The sequence below is a fragment of the Rhipicephalus sanguineus genome, chromosome 11 (genome assembly GCF_013339695.2).
Source record: "Rhipicephalus sanguineus isolate Rsan-2018 chromosome 11, BIME_Rsan_1.4, whole genome shotgun sequence".
Lineage (NCBI taxonomy): Eukaryota > Metazoa > Arthropoda > Arachnida > Ixodida > Ixodidae > Rhipicephalus > Rhipicephalus sanguineus.
This window is the reverse complement of record NC_051186.1, coordinates 78,186,394-78,204,907: the sequence shown is the minus strand read 5'-3', so window position 1 is coordinate 78,204,907 and position 18,514 is coordinate 78,186,394. Positions and strand designations below refer to the sequence as shown.

Sequence of the window (18,514 nt, the reverse complement as noted above, 5' to 3'; positions counted from 1 at the left end):
TGTGCAACAAAGCGTTGCAGCCGAAATACACAAATGGGCCTTCCAAAACACCTTCATGAGTAAGCAAAACAAACGTACCTCCTTGCGCGCCCTAAGGGCACAGTCCTCCAGCGTTTCAGCTGCCTCGTACTTGCCCTGTCGTCGATATAGGGCTCCCAGATTCTTCAGTGTGGTAGCCACAGTTGGGCTGCATAAAAAAGAAAAGTTCTTACTAGAGCTGTGCGTATAGCATCCACATTATAAGGCATATCTGTGCATTTAAGGGGGGACGTGGCTTTCGGTACCAACTTTCTTATTCCTTCATGGATTTTGATGAAAATTGGCACACTTATTTGAAATGCTTTTTTAATGCTACTGTAGGAATTTCATGAATACCGTATTTATTCGAATCTAAGCCGATGGTTTTTTCGAAAAAAACGATGTGCCAAAGTGGGGGCTCGGCTTAGATTCGAGGATTTTGAAAAACGCGCCATTTTTCACCGAGAAAAGTGTTGCAAAACTAGCGCCACCTAGACAGTATTGTAGCCGTTAGCAGCCGAGCCAACACCTGGCTTAAGTACGCACGCGAGGCCGCCATTTTTATCTTTGTGGCGAGTGTTGAGGCGAGCCGTTCGTCAGTTCGAGTCTCGCTTCGAGTGGGCTGTGTGTGGTGTACCTCAATGGCGCCAAACGAGCATAGTAATTATAGTGCGGCGTATAAAAGGAAAATTGTGCTAGCTGCGGAGTCGTCCTCCAACGTTCAAGCCGGGCGGGACTTTGGAGTGGACGAAAAGAATGTTCATCGCTGGAGGGGCCAACGGGAGAAGCTCTTCGCGTGCGCCGCAACGAGGATGGCTTTTGCCGGTCCACGGAAAGGCCGTCACCCCATCGTCGCACCTCAATCGCCCAAAAGTTACCGGCTGACTATGAAGAGAAGTTGCTGGAGTTCCAGCATTTCGTGCTTCGGAAGAGAGAAGCGAGAGTGTATCTGCTAGGCCAAATCGGCAACGCGGACCAAACGCTGGTGTATTTTGATATGCCGGTGGCGTACACAGTCTCAGAAAAAGGGGCCAAGGAAGTGAAGGTGCACTCTGCGGGCTATGAAAAGCAGCGCGCGACTGTGATGCTGTGCTGCACAATAAATGTTTTCTCTTTGTGAATTTTACCCGGCCTACATTCGAGCTAAGTTTTTTGTTTTTTCGGGCTTCGGACTTTAGGGGGTCGGCTTAGAATCAGGGTTGGCCTAGGTTCGAGTAATTACGGTATATCTTTACAACTTTTTGATGTACAATATAGCTCACCTTCTGCTCTTGTTCCGAGTCTGACTCGCTTAAAATATGCGATAGGAAACTCGTTCAAAGCACTATGCATTCTAAGATGTCTGATTGCAGGCATGACATTCATAGATTTTTTTATTTGCAACACAATTTTTTTTTAGTTTTCATTTTTCATGAAGTGACTGTGCAACAGGCATCGAGGCTTTGTGCAATTCATCAAATAGCTAACTATCAAAAGGCCATACTGAAAAAGCAAGAATGTCACGCCCTGAACTGTGCTTCAAGGAATATAGAACAAAAAACAGAACTGAAATAGACCCAGCGGTCACCGAGAAATCAGCGGAACAGGCGAAGCAGGAAGCAAGAAAAGTCGTTTTGAGAAAACGGCTTTTAAAGTTGTACCAACGATATTACTTCATCAAAAGGCACTGGGGTCGTAATCTTTTGAGTCCTTCGTAATGTGCAGTTTCTTGAGTGCCCTGCATTTCAGGGCCGTAACTAAGGGGGGGATGAGGGGGTTCTGACACCCCCCGAAATTTTTCATGCTTTAACTTTTCGGGTGACACTAAAATACTTTCACGCCTTCACAGCGACCACCATTTGCCAGAGTTAGCCGTTCTGCACACAAACACCCCTCGAAAAAAATTCCTGGGCACAGCCCTGCTGTATTTAGTTTGAGGTGCCTTGCTTCTCTAAAACACAAGAAGATTGTGATCTTTTGTGTGTTTTATGACGTTGGACCTCCTGCACATGTGGCCTTTCATCTGTTGTGCCTTTGTTCCCTGTCTTCTTTCTTAAAGTCCTTTTCTGATATACAAAGAACATGCAGCATGGATTTTAAACGAAGTTATGAAGTGTAATAAACATGACAAAAAACAAGATATTGTAATGCAATTAGGCCATGTACTATGATGATTTGCCAGCTTTCTTGTATTCATGCTATCACTAACATAATTAACAGCCTTGATTGCAATTGATCATTGAATCATTTTTATAGGATACTAAAAGTGGCTCTCATCATGACAACCTATCCCTTCGTCCTAAATAACAGGCAGTTATGGCCAAGACATTGGTGGAACAGGAATTCCTTAGCAGTTTATTCAAGACGCGAATTGGGCAGATATGAATTCATCTCCCTGTTTCACTCAAGCTAATTTGTAAACCTTGCCTGCGATGCGCTTCATTCACCCAGTTGCGGACACGGTTATCTGCGAGGCTTTTATTTTTTTAGATGATTCATGAGAGCTTACAGCGATACCAAGCACAGCCCCAAGCGCGCCTGAATTGCATCACCAGTGCTTTATTTCACCTCTAAGAGCTCGGCCGTGGAGTCCGGGAAGTCGGCACGCGATGTACTGGGTGGCAGCGTTCGGTGGCGATGCGCAATATGCCTACCGTATTTATTCGAAAATAGGTCGGGCACGAATATAGGTCGACCCCTACTTATAGCACTCTACGAGAAATAAAAAAAAATATTCGAAAATAGGTCGACCCATGTTTTTTTTTTTAGAAACAGGAAAATTGAAACATACCACACCTTTATTTACAATTAACTTAGTGCCCTAGTCGCTGCCGGGAGTGTCATGTTCGTCAGATGTGCAAGGAAGGTTGTCGGATTCTTCGCAGGCATCCTCGGCATCCCAAATGACGTCGACTTCGCTGCCATCGATTGCGTTGGAAATGCAGCACTTTTTAAAGCCAGTCACGATAATTTCCGCTGGCAAGTCTTTCCGCGCGTCCTTCACCCACGTCGCAACTTCATTATTGAGGGAAGCCCTTCTCGCGGCGTCCCGTCGGTGTCATTGCAGCATCCTCCTTCAAGCCACTCTTTGTAACTCTTCGCCATCCGGTCCTTAATGTAGCCGGGACGTCATACCTAGCAGTATGACGACCAGGTCTGTTGGCCTTCTGCAGGGCCTCCTTGACGCCCGGAGCCTCAGTTCTTTTTCAAGAGTGTCATGCCTGCCAGTTGCTGGGCCGCGAAAAGCACGACGCCATCCATTGCACGCGAACAGTCGGTCCCGCTGCTACCGCCAACCCCTAATCAACTTTTACGTCGAACTCACGCTGAGCGGCACAATTGCTGGAATTCTCGGCAAAAAGTATCACTTGATGCTTGAAGTCAGCTGTGTAGCTCTACCGACGTGACACCGTCGCAACCGCGCATTTGCAAATGCAAACCGTCACATCAGATCAAACAACAAACAAAGAGTGAGGCCTTAGGCCAGTGCCAGTGCGGCTGCGCGTCGGCAGGCAGCACGGCTAGGGGGCTAGGGACTTCACGGCCTACCTAGGGAAATCACGGGTTCCAGCGCAAACATGGCGGAGCGGCTGCATTTCGCGGGGGCTTTGAAAAGGCAGTTGCACAAATAACTTTTTTTTTTCTTAGTTACTTAGTCGGAAAAGGCGAACGGGTACGGTTTTTATACCAGATTTTATGGTATATAATGTGCGTATGTAGCAGGAACTGCTTGAAGAACAGCAGGCGCGGCAGTTGAACGCCATATGTGCGGTGCTTTTGGTCGCTTTGATCGCGAATATAGGTCGAGATTCTTTGGTCACGAATATAGGTCGATAGCTGATTATGGGCAACATTTTTGGGAAAAAAAGGTCGACCTATATTCGAATAAATACGGTAGGTGCGGTGACGAAAAATAGGCGCACAATGTGTTTGGCCTCGCAATTCGGGACGCTGACGTGCGCCCGCTGCGCGACGAGCTTCGCCGTGGGGTCCACTGCCGATGCGTAAAATGACCATCCGCTGTACCGAGGAGTCGGCGGGCGATGCGCTTCGTTGCTTGCGAAGAAGCACACTGCCGCGAGTCCGCTAACGCGTTGTTCTTGCCCGCAAAGTTCGAGGTTCGTCTCGCGTGCCGGCGCTGTGAGCGGAGTTAGGCCTAGTGACGACACCGGGCAGTAGACGCGCCGGCCGCGGAACCCGATGTTTCAAAGTACGTAATGCGTGGTCGCGAGTACAAAGAGTCGTCCTGCAATCATCTTCGTCACGACGTCCTAAGTGCTCATGAGCAGAACCTCCAACCCACTCCGATGAGTCAGCGCTAGAGAGTCATTCCGAGACGCGCGTTTGCGATGTTCACTACGAGCACGGTGCGCCATCGTAATCCCAGCGAGCTTCAGCTGGCAGCTCCAAACTAAAACGTAGTTCTTTTCAAAGTGATCGTCGAGCCGTGAACACAGAGCGAATGCGAATACGCCACAAAGTAGCGCAACTTTCACCAGCCATGACCTCGAGACGCACGAGCTGCAGACGACGATCTCCCGGAGCGAGCATCAGACCAATGGCGAGGTGCGCTGGGGCAACATGGTGGACGCGGCCAATCAGAGGGCTCGAAACGACCTTCGAACATTTGCTTTTTGTGCGCTTGTTTTCGAATGAAGGAGCCAGCTGCGGTGGGGAATTTGAGAACGGAGAAATGCGCTTTCCAATGAGCCCAAGATATCGGCGCCCGGTGGCGTCATTGCACAGCTATGATTTTTTGAAAATCAGTGTTTTTTTGCGATTTCCCCAATAATTTTCACCACCTCGGCAGGCGCAACAATTTTTTTATAGCACTTCTACGCGGTATTCGGTGAAGATATTTTGGAATCGGATATAAAAAGGGCTACAGAAACTGAAAATGTGATTTTCAAAAAATCGATATTTTTTGCCATTTTTCGCGATACGAAAGCCGCGTCCCCCCTTAAACCTGGAAGTGTCTAGTATAGAAGAGGTAAAAGGCATACCTGTCGACCTTGGCTGCCTTGTGCCATCCACCATATTCGCCATAGGGGGCGTTGTCACGACGTTGACTCTTGTTCTCCTCGCGTTCTTCGGCCAGCTGCCAGATGGGCTTGTTGTCGCCCGACACGCAGCCAAACTCCCGTTCGTGTGCGCGTGTCAGCACCTGCTTGTACAGCAGCTCGGCCTCCTTGTATTTGCCCTGCTTGAGATACGCCGATGCCAGGTTGTTCTTAGTCTTGGCCACGTTCGGGTCGTCGGGGCCCAGTGTCCGCTCATAGATGTCCAGTGCCCGTTGGTAGTAGCGCTCAACCTGCGCAGCACATCGTGCAGACAAGCAATCTCAAGTGGGAGCCAAAGACAACGTCGCAGCATCTTATTTCGTGAAACCTCCATTGAGAATTCAACAACACGAAGCGATAGTTGCACTTGCAAGCCATGTGAGACTTAAGTTAACATAAAGGGTGAAACGAGCGAGTTGCTACTGAGTAATGTTGAAAACATAGTGCTGAAAAACAAAACGAGAAACGGTGAGAACACAATATGGGTGCTAGTGTCGTGTACTCTGCCTTCATCCCATTCCTGTATTTTAGCGCTAAGGTCAAACCCATTTATATTGCCGATTGCCAATTTCAACGTTCCCGTTGTCTTGAACTCTGCCTTCTGTCTAATCTTTACTAGGGAACCTAGCAATGAACTCCCAGATTTTGCATACATTCACTTTCTACCAATGCACAAGATTGATTTCTATCATGAAGGACTTATTAAAGGAGTACTGAACTAGTTTTCTATGTAATCATCGAATGACCCCAGTAGCAGAGTTTATTGCCTCAAAAATTGATCGCCGCAAAAATTTTTCGGATCCATGAACAACGAGCGAAATTTCCGAAATAGTGTACGGGAAGCTACCTCATTTATACGTAACCACTTTAAACGTACGAACAGTTAAAACGTAGTTGCAACAAATCCCCGACTGAATCTCATAGAGCATCATGCATTCGCCGCTCGCCTAGGTCGTAGTGATCCGTCCTATGCCGATCGGTTAGTGCGTACCCTGTGTACCGCACTTTTTGAGCATCACAGTTTACTGCATCACTGAAATTGACGATGCCACAATGTGCCGCAAGAGGTTTTCCGTCTTTTCGAGAAGTGTTGCAATCGGTTGCTGAAATGATTCCGACTACCGCGCAATTGCAGCGATGCCTTTGCAGGTAAGCATCGGAAAAGAACAAAGGCAAGGTGGCGGCCACCAACGAACGTGCCAGAATGACTTAGCGCCGAAAACCTTATCACAATAGGTATCTTCAGCTATCAGCTCAGGCACGCATGTGACACAGCACTACTTTAAGTGTAATGCATGCTTTTAATAGGCGACAACCTGAACATGCTAGGCCATCGATCGCTGCTGCCTCGTTGTGCGGAATCGTGTTTAAGTGCGCACCGCTTTGTAGAAACGAAAGCAAGCAGCTTGCTGTTGCTATGCTGAGCTGTTGCCGAGTTGAAACTCTACGTGCAATGCTTGACAACAAAATTTTGCTGAACGGTGGACAGCAGCTTTTGCTGTTCGTAGAATGTGTTGTTTCACTAAGCCCAAGGGCTGGTTCAGTACCCTTTTAAAGTTATAAACCAATTGAATAAAGTGTCCTTAATGCAGTATAGACAATGAACACCGTATTACACAAGAACACTAAATGTGTGCCCAGTTGAATACCGTCCAACATTTTTTAGCAGTCACTCGATACACGCTAATTCCCATTAGAATCTAGAGTTGGGGAAAGTAATTTCAGTCTTTCAGAAAGGTAACTGCCCATCTACAGGTACTGTTTTTTCTCAAATATTTTGCAATATTTCTTATGGCACCTTTCATGTGAAAAAAAAAAAAAAGAGAGAGAATTCGTCGGAGACTGCACTTCACCTGAAAGGCCAAGTTTAAAGGAACACTAAAGGCAAATACAGTGGAACCTCATTTATCCGTCCCCCGGTTTTGTGACAACCCACATTTTACGACGAATCGGTTTGGTCCCGGCAAAACCCCCATAGAAATAATGTATTGGTTATACCTTGGTTATACGACGCAATTTTACGACGATCCCGCATCTTAGGACGACTTTTCGATTCCGTCCAAGAGAAAACACCACCTTCTCTATTCGAATCGGACGCCAACAAAATTATTCCCGAGTGCAAAATTCCCGAACTTTGTTATGCCCATCGTGACCGACAGCACAACAATCGGCGTCCCGTGAACACGGTGAAAGATCGTCTCATAAAGACGGTAGAAGAGCGTCTCGTAAAGACGGCGAAGAGCATCTCGTAAAGACGGTGAAAGATTGAAGAGCACGTGTGAGAACCGAGCAGGATGATGGCAAACGGGACACACAAAGAACGCCGGCATTGGAAGCGCCGAAGCAGACGACGAGCCGAGGGAACAGATGCGTCATCGCGCGCAGCAGCCAATAGGAGCCGCGCGATCCCCCAATCCCTCGAGAGGCGCGCGCCTCCTCCAATCGCGGCTTCGCATCCGCGCCGCGGGAGACTTCAAAACTTCGAGAGCCCCCCAATCATGAGCGATTCCCGCCTTGGCCACGCCGCTGCTGCTGCCGCGGGTGGTGAAAAAAAAAAAGCGCAAGAATTCGCGAGCAAAACAACATCAAGATGGCGGCGCCAGGCCGCGTGGTTTGGAAATTGCGAGCGCGCGAAGTTGGGCTATTTTCAGCGCTCGCTCGCCGCTCGCCGGCTGCCGCGGCATGTTACAGTAAAAGCTCGTTAATTCGACTCTCGTTAATTCGGAAAATCGGTTAATTCGGACACGTCATCTGGTCCCTGTAAATATACGCATCACTCTATGAGACTGAGCGCTCGTTATTTCGGACAGATTTGACCGCAAATCGGATAATTCGGCGACTTTCGGGCCGCTGGCGAGGCTAGAAAACGAAAAAAGAACAATTCGGAACAGAAGTGAAGCTCAAACGCAGCATCGCCATGGACATCAATTGTCGACTTGGCTTGACTTGGGATTGGTTGAACGCCTTTTCTTCGCGTGTGCTTTGTTCCCGTTGGTGTGCTGCATCGTTGAACGTCGTTTTATCGAGGAACGATTCAGTACGGCTCCTTTAGCTTGATTGTTGCTGGTGCTTTTGTGCTGACTTTTCGTGTGAACGCACTCTCCGCCGATGGCAACGCCGGCGAAGCGGCCCAAGTTACGAGGTGAAGGACTTCACCACCAAAGTAGAAATTTTGCGTGCCCTGAAAAATGGGCTCTGCCGACAAGAAGTTGCTCCTGTGCCATGAAGTCGGCAAACAATACGACGTGAGTCTCCTGAGCGCAGTTAGCATTCTTGCATATGTGAGGCAGAACACGCCTGCGCACGCCATTGCCAACTGTTTCAGGCACAGTGGCTTTGTTGTACCCGACTCCAGCAATGCCGAAGTGTCGCCGGACGACGGTGCCGACGTTGGGCAGGATTTCGGAAGTGTTATGCCTGATGCAGTGACACTAGAGGATTATATCGGCATTGATGATGGCGTTGCCACTGTCGGCTGTCTAACTGATGAGCAAATCGTCAAGGAAGTGATGCATGGCAACGAATCCGAGAACGAAGAGCCTGAAGAGGAGCAGCCACACCATGAGCCACATGGGCCCCCTCGCACTGTGAAGGAAGTCGCGGAGGCCCTCGTCGTCCTTGAAGAATTTTGTTTTGGCACGGCAGACAGCATGCGAGCTGCTGAGCACCTCTTGGGGCTCAGAAAAATTGTCCGCGCGAATTTCTGCTCGAAAACAGACACGCATCCGCGATTACCTTGTAAAGTAAAGGTATGTTGAAAAAACTCTTGCATTTATTGTGTTTATTTCAACCATTCGATAATTCGGACATTCGGTTAATTCGGACATTTTTTCCGGTCCCTAGAAATCCGAATTAACAAGCTTTTACTGTATATGATTTATTTGACGTACTTTCGCGATGAATTACACATTGATATTTACAGAACAGATAGTTTATGAAACGTACTACCCGAATATGTGGTTTTCAAAAAATCGACTTTTTCGCGATTTTTCAGTTTTCGAAGGGCGCGTCCCCCCTTAAGTTCCCCTAGGTTGTCGGTTAGAAAAGTAGAGTGAGACAGTATGCCTTCTTAGAATGTAAACTTTATTCTCCAGGCAGTTCATGCGCTTCTGTGATCCAGTTTTCCTGGCTTAAGATCGCTTCAGGATACGCCTCGATCGCATGCGTATCCAGGGTCGTTACCTAGACAAGCTCTATCTAGTACACGGAGAAGCTCCAACTGGCCGTAAAGCTCATCTTTGAGATCCGGATATTTTCACGTTTTCAGTCCGTGGAAACTTTTCCTGGTCGACATACAGCTGATCTGCCTTTGTTTGCGGCACTCGCAGTCACAGGCCTTGAGCACGCAAAAGGACGCGACGCAGCTATTTTTACAGTGCAAAATAACTTTCGCTTGACGTGGACGTTCATAATAACAGCGGGACATCACCAGTTGCACTTCACAAGGGAACAAATATGATGCACACAGCTCAGTCGCGCACGAACGCATCCTACAAAAACTCGTGCTCCGTCGCCATTATGTGATGGCGATGACACTGTGTCTGACTCTCTGACGGGAGGCTGTTGCCGACGCAGTTTTGGTTTTGTTTTCACGTGCAGGCACTTTTCAGACTCGATTTGTCGGGAGAAAGATGCGCGTTGGATTCGATATCTTAAATTTAAGGATAACGACTCGCTCACACCTCAAAGTAATGCTGCCATTAGCTGCCATTTTCAAAAAAAATTTAATCTGACATCCTTGGAGAACCTCAGGGTCTTGTCATGGGCTATTGAGGTGGTCTGTTCCCCTTTTTTTGGGCAAAGCTGACTGCCACTGCCAATATTTTTAGTTTTTTTATTATACGACGGCGGATTATACGACGGTTTTGCGTGGTCCCCTCAAAGTCGTATAATCGGGGTTCCACTGTATTAAGTCGATGTTGATTGTTGAAATAGTGGTCCAGAAACCTCGTAGTGCTACTTTTATGCCAAGGAAGTGCTTATTTTGAAATAAAATCACGTTTTAGTGGTCCGCATCGCGTTAGCGTACTTCAAATCACCCGCCTGAAATCGGACTTTCATACGTCACTGCTGCCGTGCCCAACGTTGCCCGCCTTTACTGCGCGGCCGCCGACACTAGTAGCAGCAGAGCGAAAGTAGTGGGACCCACAGCAGCAACAATGGCCATCAAAGCCATCGAAGCTTGCTGCAATCGCCGCAATGGATGTGGACGGAGAACTCGACAACGAGACATTGACTCGCAACGCTGGGCTCCAATTCAGTGACTTGGGCCCCGATGAACGCGGTATGCTGCTGAGGGCTCATAGTGCCAGCGTCGTTGCATGCGGCATTTTGTCGAACTTTCTGTCAGAGCGACTTTCACGAGCGTGCAAAACACACGCGACAGTACGCGATGCCGAAACTACCATTGAGACGCGACCGCGTAGCGAAGCAGGGCGCCGGGCGAAGCGCAGTTCGGCGAAAACGAAACCTTTGAACCACGCGCGCCGTTCCCCATGGCAACGCCACAGAGGTTCTTTTTTCCATGAATCAAACAGAAACGAACAAACAGCATTTTATTACGTCTTTTGATGCACGGAAGGTTCTTTTTTTATTGCTGCTACACTCAAACCTCATTATAACAAAGTCCCATGTGCCACGAAAATAACTTCGTTATATCCGAAAATTCTTTATAAACATTTATTTGTAACACTGTAGCTAACAAGACTATTCTTAATTTATTTCGTTATAACCGATATTTCGTTATATCCATGTTCGTTATATCGAGGTTTGAGTGTAGTTTGATTACTAGTGATTTATTGTAGGCAGACTCTCATATGTCCTCGGGATCGCTTCGAAAATGTCCCACTCGTGGCGCTCATCATGCGATACATTTAGCTTAATTTCTCGGTAAGTAGGGCACTGCTGTTGATAATATTGCCATTGTAGACATTGTCATACATTGAGCTTTCACTCTGACATAAATTGTTATTTGCCTTTAGTGTCCCTTTAACTCAAGCAGATTTTCGATATAACGAAGTAAAACTGCCAATTTCAGCGGCTTTGTTACACTGTGGTTATAACTGTATGAGGCAGCACGCACCTCCTCGTACTTTCCCTGGTTCTGGCAGAGCAGGGCCAGGTTGTTGAGCTGCTTGGCAACGTCGGGGTGGTCTCGGCCCAGCACCCGCTCTCGGATGTCCAGGGCACGCTTGCACAGGGGCTCGGCATCGCGGTACTTTCCCCGCTTGCCGTACAGCACGGCCAGGTTGTTGAGGGTGGCCGCCACGGCCGGATGGCTCTCGCCCAGAGTCTTCTCCCGGATGGCCAGCGCGTCATTCAACAGGGCAGCCGCCTCCTTGTACTTGTTCTGGTCCCTGTACACAACAAAAGTGGCACTCGGTCAAAGATCCCACACCTTCTAGCGGGCATATTTAGTCGATCAAAATGCGAGCTCTTCTTCAAATTTATGCTGCTGAAAGTTGCAACACATTCTTCAAGTAGCAGTAAAACTGACCATTAAAATATATATGAAAACTAGAGCTGTGCGAATAGCAAAATTTCGGGTGCGAAGCGAATTCGAACAATAAAGATTGAATGCAAATCGAATCGAATAATTTCGGAATAATTTTCAAATATTTCTCAAATATTTTTCAAATACTTCGAAGCAACATTACAGAAAAAAGTTGCAGAGAATCCCTAAGTATGTTCTTACGAGACAGGAACAATTACCAAGCCACAAACATGGTCAAAGAATAGATTTATTCCGAAGGGGGGATGCAGCTTTCGTATCGCGAAAAATAACAAAAAAACTGATTTTCAAAAATCGCATTATCAGTTCCTGTAGCCCTTTTTGCGATTCCAAAATATCGTCACTGAAAACTACGTACAAGTGCGGCAAAAAATTTGTTGTGCTTGTTGTAGTGGCGAAAATTATTGCGGAAATCGCAAAAAAAAAACTGCGTTTATAAAAAATATTATAGTTCCGCAATGGCACAACCGGACGCCGCTATCTTGGGCTCGTCGGAAAGAGCATTTCCTCGTCTTCAAATTTCCCGCTTCAGCTAGGTCCTCCATTATGAAAACAGTGTACAAAAAACAAATGTCTGAAGTTCGTTCCGAGGCCTTCAATTGGCTGTGTCCGCCATGTTACTCCAGACGCCTCGCCATTGGTCCGATCCTCGCTCTGGGAGAGCGTCGTCTGCTGCTTGCACGTCGCGAGGTCACTGCTTTCTAAAATCGCGCTACTTAGCGACGCGTTCGCACTCATTCTGTGTTCACAGGTCGACGATCATTTAGAATATAATGGACCTGTAGTGTGGCAGCTGCAAGCGGAAGCTCAAGCATCAGATTACGATAGTGCGCCGTGCGCGTCGTGAACATCAAAGACGTGCGTCTCGGACCAACTGTTCTGCTTATCAGCATTTCGCACCTCGTGACGAAGACCATCGCGGGACGACTCTTCGTACGCACGATCGAGCATGACGTACTTTGAAACATCGGGCATCGCGACCACGCACATCGCGAGCGAGCTTACTGCTCGGAGTCGTGGCTAGGCCTAACTCCGCTCACTGCGCCGATGCACGAGACAAATCTGACCTTTGCGGGCAAAAACGTCACGCTAGCGGACAAGCGAAAGCGAAGAAGCCGTAATGTGTTTCGTCACAAGCAATGAATCGCATTGCCCGCTGGCTCCTCAGAACCGTGGGTGGGCATTTTACGCATCGGCAGCGGACCCCTCGGCAAGCTCGTCGCGCATCGACCGCTCGGAGCACCGGTGGAAGCAGCTAGCAGTTTCGCATGTCGGCACCCCAAAACTCAAGAACATGCGCATGATGCACGCCGATTTATCGTCTTTATATTTATTTTCCGTTATTATAAACCATTATATTTATTTTCTGGGAGTTCGAATACTTCGAATAGTAAAATTTCGGTGCGAATCGAATCGAATAGCAATCACTATTCGAAAAATATTCGAAAGTTCGAATATTCGCACACCCCTAATGAAAAGCCACATATAATACAGGTAAGCCTTTAGCGGGGCAGCAGTTTTCTTCATGAACGGGGCGAGTCGCACCGTGATCTTGCGAACTTACGTGATTGTATCTCAAATGCGTATGCTCGAGAATATTATTTCCGCTTTTCCGCAAACCTAGCCCCATATTTCCAAGCAGCAATGCAGAAAGAACCGACACTCATGGGGCGCAATGTTTCGTCTGCTGACACGGCGGTAGCGTTTCTTTACATTTACGCTGGTTGTCCCAGAGCTCGATTTTGCAATATTCGGGTTGTCTCGGCATTTCAAAACGCATGACCACGACGTTATTTGCGGTCAGGACCGGAACTAGCTGGCTGAGCTCTGGCTGCCAGCGAGATGCCAGGAGTTCCAAAATTGAAAAGTCCCTCCATGTTTTTTTAGAAATAAATGTTTTTTGCCCTTGCACCTCAATATGGGCTTGTCAGCCTCAATTTTTACTAGATTCGGATCGTACGTCTTCCCTGATCGTACGTTTATTTGCCACGTTTTTTTCCGAATCGTATCAACGAGGTTCTATTGTGTAAGAGACATCACCGCGCCTGCATCGAAATAGGGGTTGATCAGAAAATTAGAACGTGGTACCCTGCTTATGAGAGACACCTCATGTAAGGAACAACTGCTCTCTAGTGCGCGTCTCTTATAAAGGGGTTAAACTGTATTTTCTTTTCACGGCGGTGCAAGTACCGTTTTTCGGGAGATCTGCGGCTGTGCCTGTACAATCGGGAGGATTGGCCAAAATTCGGGAGTCTCCGAGGCAAAAAGGGAGAGTTCGCAGGTGTAGACATGCGTTGTCAGGGATCACGCCGTTAGAGACCCGCTTCGTCCCCGGCAGTTGCGGCCAAAACAAGTTCGTTTCGATCCGGGAAGTCTCAATTGCGCAAGCGCCTTCAGGATCCCGTGTACACTATCCGTGACCCGTTTCGATGGCAAAGCATGGTTTTGTCCGCAAATTCAAGAAACTCGAGCGAGGCACACCTGTGCCGTACCTGTAGACAAGTGCCAGGATGTTCAGCATGGTGGCCACATCCGGATGGTCGTGGCCACTGGTCTTCTCCAGGTCCTCGAGGGCTTGCTTGCACAGGGGCACGGCCACTTCGTAGCGGCCCTGCGACGCATACTGGATCACCAGGTTGTGCAGCGTCCTCAGCCGAGCCGGGATCTCGTAGCCTGCCGAGCCTCCTCCCCCCGAGGTCCCCATGGGTCCCATGCCGACCCCTCCTCCCGGTGGGGACAGGGCATCCTGGTTGTTCTCCTCGTCGTCCGGGAAGCCCAGGTCGAGGGGCGGGTCACCCTCGCGTTTCTCACCTGGGGCAAAGCACAAAGACTCTTATGAGCACTTGCAGTGTACGAGGTTGAGCAAGCTACAGGTGCGATTAATTTGTTCTGGTTTGCAACAGATATTTCAAGTTATTAGAGAGGGGCACTTCAAAAATAATCCCAGAGCTTCAACAAAAATAATCTCGGCTGCAAAAGAAAGTGAAGTTTTTGTAATTAAAGGGACACTAAAGAGCAAAACAATTTTGCTCATATTAGTAAACTACTCTTTCACAATACCAAAAACACCACGCTTGCTGCAAGAAGGTGCTTAGTAAGCGAGAGAAAATGCGAGTGGCGACGCCACCTTGAAGTTTCCGCACCATTCGCTGTGATGTGACATGTTTTCACAGCGCCTACTAGGGACTACATAGTTCCTAATCAGTAAAAACGAAGGACATTGTCCTCTGAAGGGGCCATAGACATAACATACTAAGTATGGGAAAACTTTGTTGAGCCAATGGCGCCGAAATACGATAAACACACTTTGAAATCTGACGTCACGCGGGGAGATTTCGGCGTGAAATTTAAAAATGAATGTTTGGACTTGATTTACTCCTTTATTCATAAATCTATAATGGCGAAATTAAAGACATTAGAGTTGTCGAAGTACAATTCATCAATCTAAACCGATTCATTGTTTCTCTTTAGTGTCCAGTCCCTTTAATGGTTAAAAAAAGCCTCGCCGAGTCAAAATACACAAACACTCTTTTGCAAACCTCCCATACTATTGTGTGGCATTATTAATGTTAATGGCATTTTCTCGACCACCTGCTTACCTGCAAAAATAAAGCTACATTCTAAACAAGCCAACAAGTGAACTGTGCAAATTTTGCGAACAATCATTCTCCCAGAATGGCCCAAATTTGAAAAATATACTCTGATATCTGCAACATCATACTCAGAAATTCGGGCTGCATGTGCATTAAATTTGAAGACAACAAAGTCTGCCCTTCTTAGTCAAGCTGTTCCAACCTTTATTCTTGACTCCTTTTATTTAAGTGAATACTGTATTTACTCGATTCTACCGCGCCCTCGATTGTAACGCGCACCCGTTTTCCGCGACCAAAAAAAAAAAAAAAGTAATACATCGATTGTAACGTGCACCCATTTTTCGTGAGAGAAAAGAACAAAAAAAAGTCCGTAGAAGTCAAACTTCGCACATTCAGAAGAACAAGTATTTCGGTTTTAAAGAACTAAAGTTTCAAAAAGGTAAAACACAATGTCAAAAAGCGGGCCTTGCCGCTAAAACTGTCACCACTACGGCGGTGATACGAGTCGCGTAATGGATCAGTCCTCGTCGCTGTCGGACAACTCCTTGTCGCTGTCAACACTCTTCGATTTCAGGAAACCGGCCCTGCTTTGGTCCACTGAAACCTTTTCGTGAAGCTTTGCTGTAAAAAATCTTCTGCTTCTGTTCGCGCCAGTCTCGCACGCACGTTTCGGGAACTCCGAACAACCGCGATGCGGCCCGATTTCCGTCCGTCTCTCTGCACATGTAATAACTACCGTATTTATTCGAAAATAGGTCGGGCACGAATATAGGTCGACCCCTACTTATAGCACTCTACGAGAAATAAAAAAAAAATATTCGAAAATAGGTCGACCCATGTTTTTTTTTTAGAAACAGGAAAATTGAAACATAGCACACCTTTATTTACAATTAACTTAGCGCCCTAGTCGCTGCCGGGAGTGTCATGTTCGTCAGATGTGCAAGGAAGGTTGTCGGATTCTTCGCAGGCATCCTTGGCATCCCAAATGACGTCGACTTCGCTGCCATCGATTGCGTTGGAAATGCAGCACTTTTTAAAGCCAGTCACGATAATTTCCGCTGGCAAGTCTTTCCGCGCGTCCTTCACCCACGCCGCAACTTCATTGAAGGAAGCCCTTCTCGCAGCGTCCCGTCGGTGTCATTGCAGCATCCTCCTTCAAGCCACTCTTTGTAACTCTTCGCCACCCGGTCCTTAATGTAGCCGGGACGTAATACCTAGCGGTATGACGACCAGGTCTGTTGGCCTTCTGCAGGGCCTCCTTGACGCCCGGAGCCTCAGTTCTTTTTCAAGAGCGTCATGCCTGCCAGTTGCTGGGCCGCGAAAAGCACGACGCCATCCATTGCACGCGAACTGTCGGTCCCGCTGCTTCCGCCAACCCCTAATCAACTTTTACGTCGAACTCACGCTGAGCGGCACAATTGCTGGAATTCTCGGCAAAAAGTATCACTTGACGCTTGAAGTCAGCTGTGTAGCGCTACCGACGTGACACCGTCGCAAATGCGAACCGTCACGTCAGATCAAACAACAAACAAAGAGTGAGGCCTTAGGCCTTAGCAGTGCTGTTAACTTTTTTTGGGCGAAGTCGCCAGGACGCTTGCTAAAAGTCGCCAATTTTAGCCAAAAGTCGTTAAACGATGGTGATGATGATAATTATCACTTTTATTTCGTAGTTTTTTTTTAGTTTTCGAGTGGATAAAGCACGTGAAGGGATTCTTTTTTAAACAATATTTTAAATTCTTTTCTGTGGTGGCGAGTGAAGTGAACGGTCGGAATACGAAGATACTGTCTAGCGTCGGACTGCGCTGCTCAGTGCTGGCCTGGACAAGCAACTCTGGGCGATCCGGCAGGCCGAGGTGGGCAGAGGTGGGCAGAGGAACATGGAGCTACAGTGTACCCTTCTACAGTGTACCCCCTTCTAGGACACCTTAATGGAGCTACCGGGAGACGCCGTTACAGCAGAAAACACCTATGATATGGGGGCATACCTATGAGTTTACTGGAACAGAAGGAGTGCTCGGAACGGTCGCATTGCGCACTAAAGATTGCAGCGCCACAAGCGGCTTGATCCTGTTTTGGCCTCTTTTCGAAGCGCGTTTCGTGCCCTCCCAGGTGCTCATAGAGTTTCCCAATATTCAATCACCCTCTTCAACGATACTTCAACTTTTCAAAGTCCCCAGAAAAGTCGCTAAGACTCCAAAGAGATAGAATTGTCGCTAGCACGACTGAAAAGACGCTAAATATGGCGACTTTCTCGCTAAGTTAACACCACTGGGCCTTAGGCCAGTGCCAGTGCGGCTGCGCGTCGGCAGGCAGCACGGCTAGGGGGCTAGGGACTTCACGGCCTACCTAGGGAAATCACGGGTTCCAGCGCAAACATGGCGGAGCGGCTGCATTTCGCGGGGGCTTTGAAAAGGCGGTGTGCAGCTATTGCACAAATAACTTTTTTTTTCTTAGTTACTTAGTCGGAAAAGGCGAACGGGTACGGTTTTTATACCAGATTTTATGGTATATAATGTGCGTATGTAGCAGGAACTGCTTGAAGGACAGCAGGCGCGGCAGTTGAACGGCATAGGTGCGGTGCTTTTGGTCGCTTTGATCGCGAATATAGGTCGAGATTCTTTGGTCACGAATATAGGTCGATAGCTGATTATGGGCAACATTTTTGGGAAAAAAAGGTCGACCTATATTCGAATAAATACGGTATTCTTTTAAATGCGGCATCGTAGTACACTAGTCGAGTATTTGGAGTCGGCACTTCCATGCCGTCGATGCGAACGCAGAACGGGATGACAATCTCCTCAGCACACGTACAAACTGAAAAAATGGCAGAAAGGGCCAAGGCGCGTGGGAGGCGGCCATTTTGAAACGTCGATGGCAATACGATAACCGAGTTTCTATTTTTTTTTTCGGTACTCGATTCTAATGCGCATGCGATTTTCGGACTCGTTTTCCCGGAAAAAAGGTGCGCGTTAGATTCGAGTAAATACGGTAAGTAATGATTGACTGATTTTCATGCTGATGTGGTATTGGTCGGCGAGTTGGTTGGACATGGCTGCTCTAAAGGCAGTGAACTTGTTGACCGTTGGATGAACATTAACTTTAAGACTAACCGAAATTGCTCATGTTCGCTTTATTTTTCATTTATGTGTCAACAACTACACCTCCCTTGCAACATTTACTTTATTTTGTCTTCTTCTAATCTACTTCTTGATGAAATTGTCGTGATTTTGATGTGAAATTAATGTGAAATGAAATGATGTGACTTTCGAACAAATCTTTATCAGTAGAAACTTACAGACTACAGTTCATTAGTATTCCTCAAGTGGGAAACTAGAAAGCAAAGCTAGCCCGGA

The 18,514-nt window shown here is 47.5% G+C and overlaps 1 protein-coding gene across 1 annotated transcript in view; it reads right to left on the bottom strand.

Moving 5' to 3' along the window:
• Window positions 1-18,514, bottom strand: part of LOC119374487 (kinesin light chain) — a gene marked incomplete in the record, with an annotated part of 72,511 nt that overhangs the window by 37,744 nt on the left and 16,253 nt on the right. Inside the window, 4 exon segments of the mRNA XM_037644594.2 lie at window positions 79-187; window positions 5,001-5,308; window positions 11,140-11,413; window positions 14,061-14,379. Coding sequence (XP_037500522.1) covers window positions 79-187; window positions 5,001-5,308; window positions 11,140-11,413; window positions 14,061-14,379 — 1,010 coding nt within the window.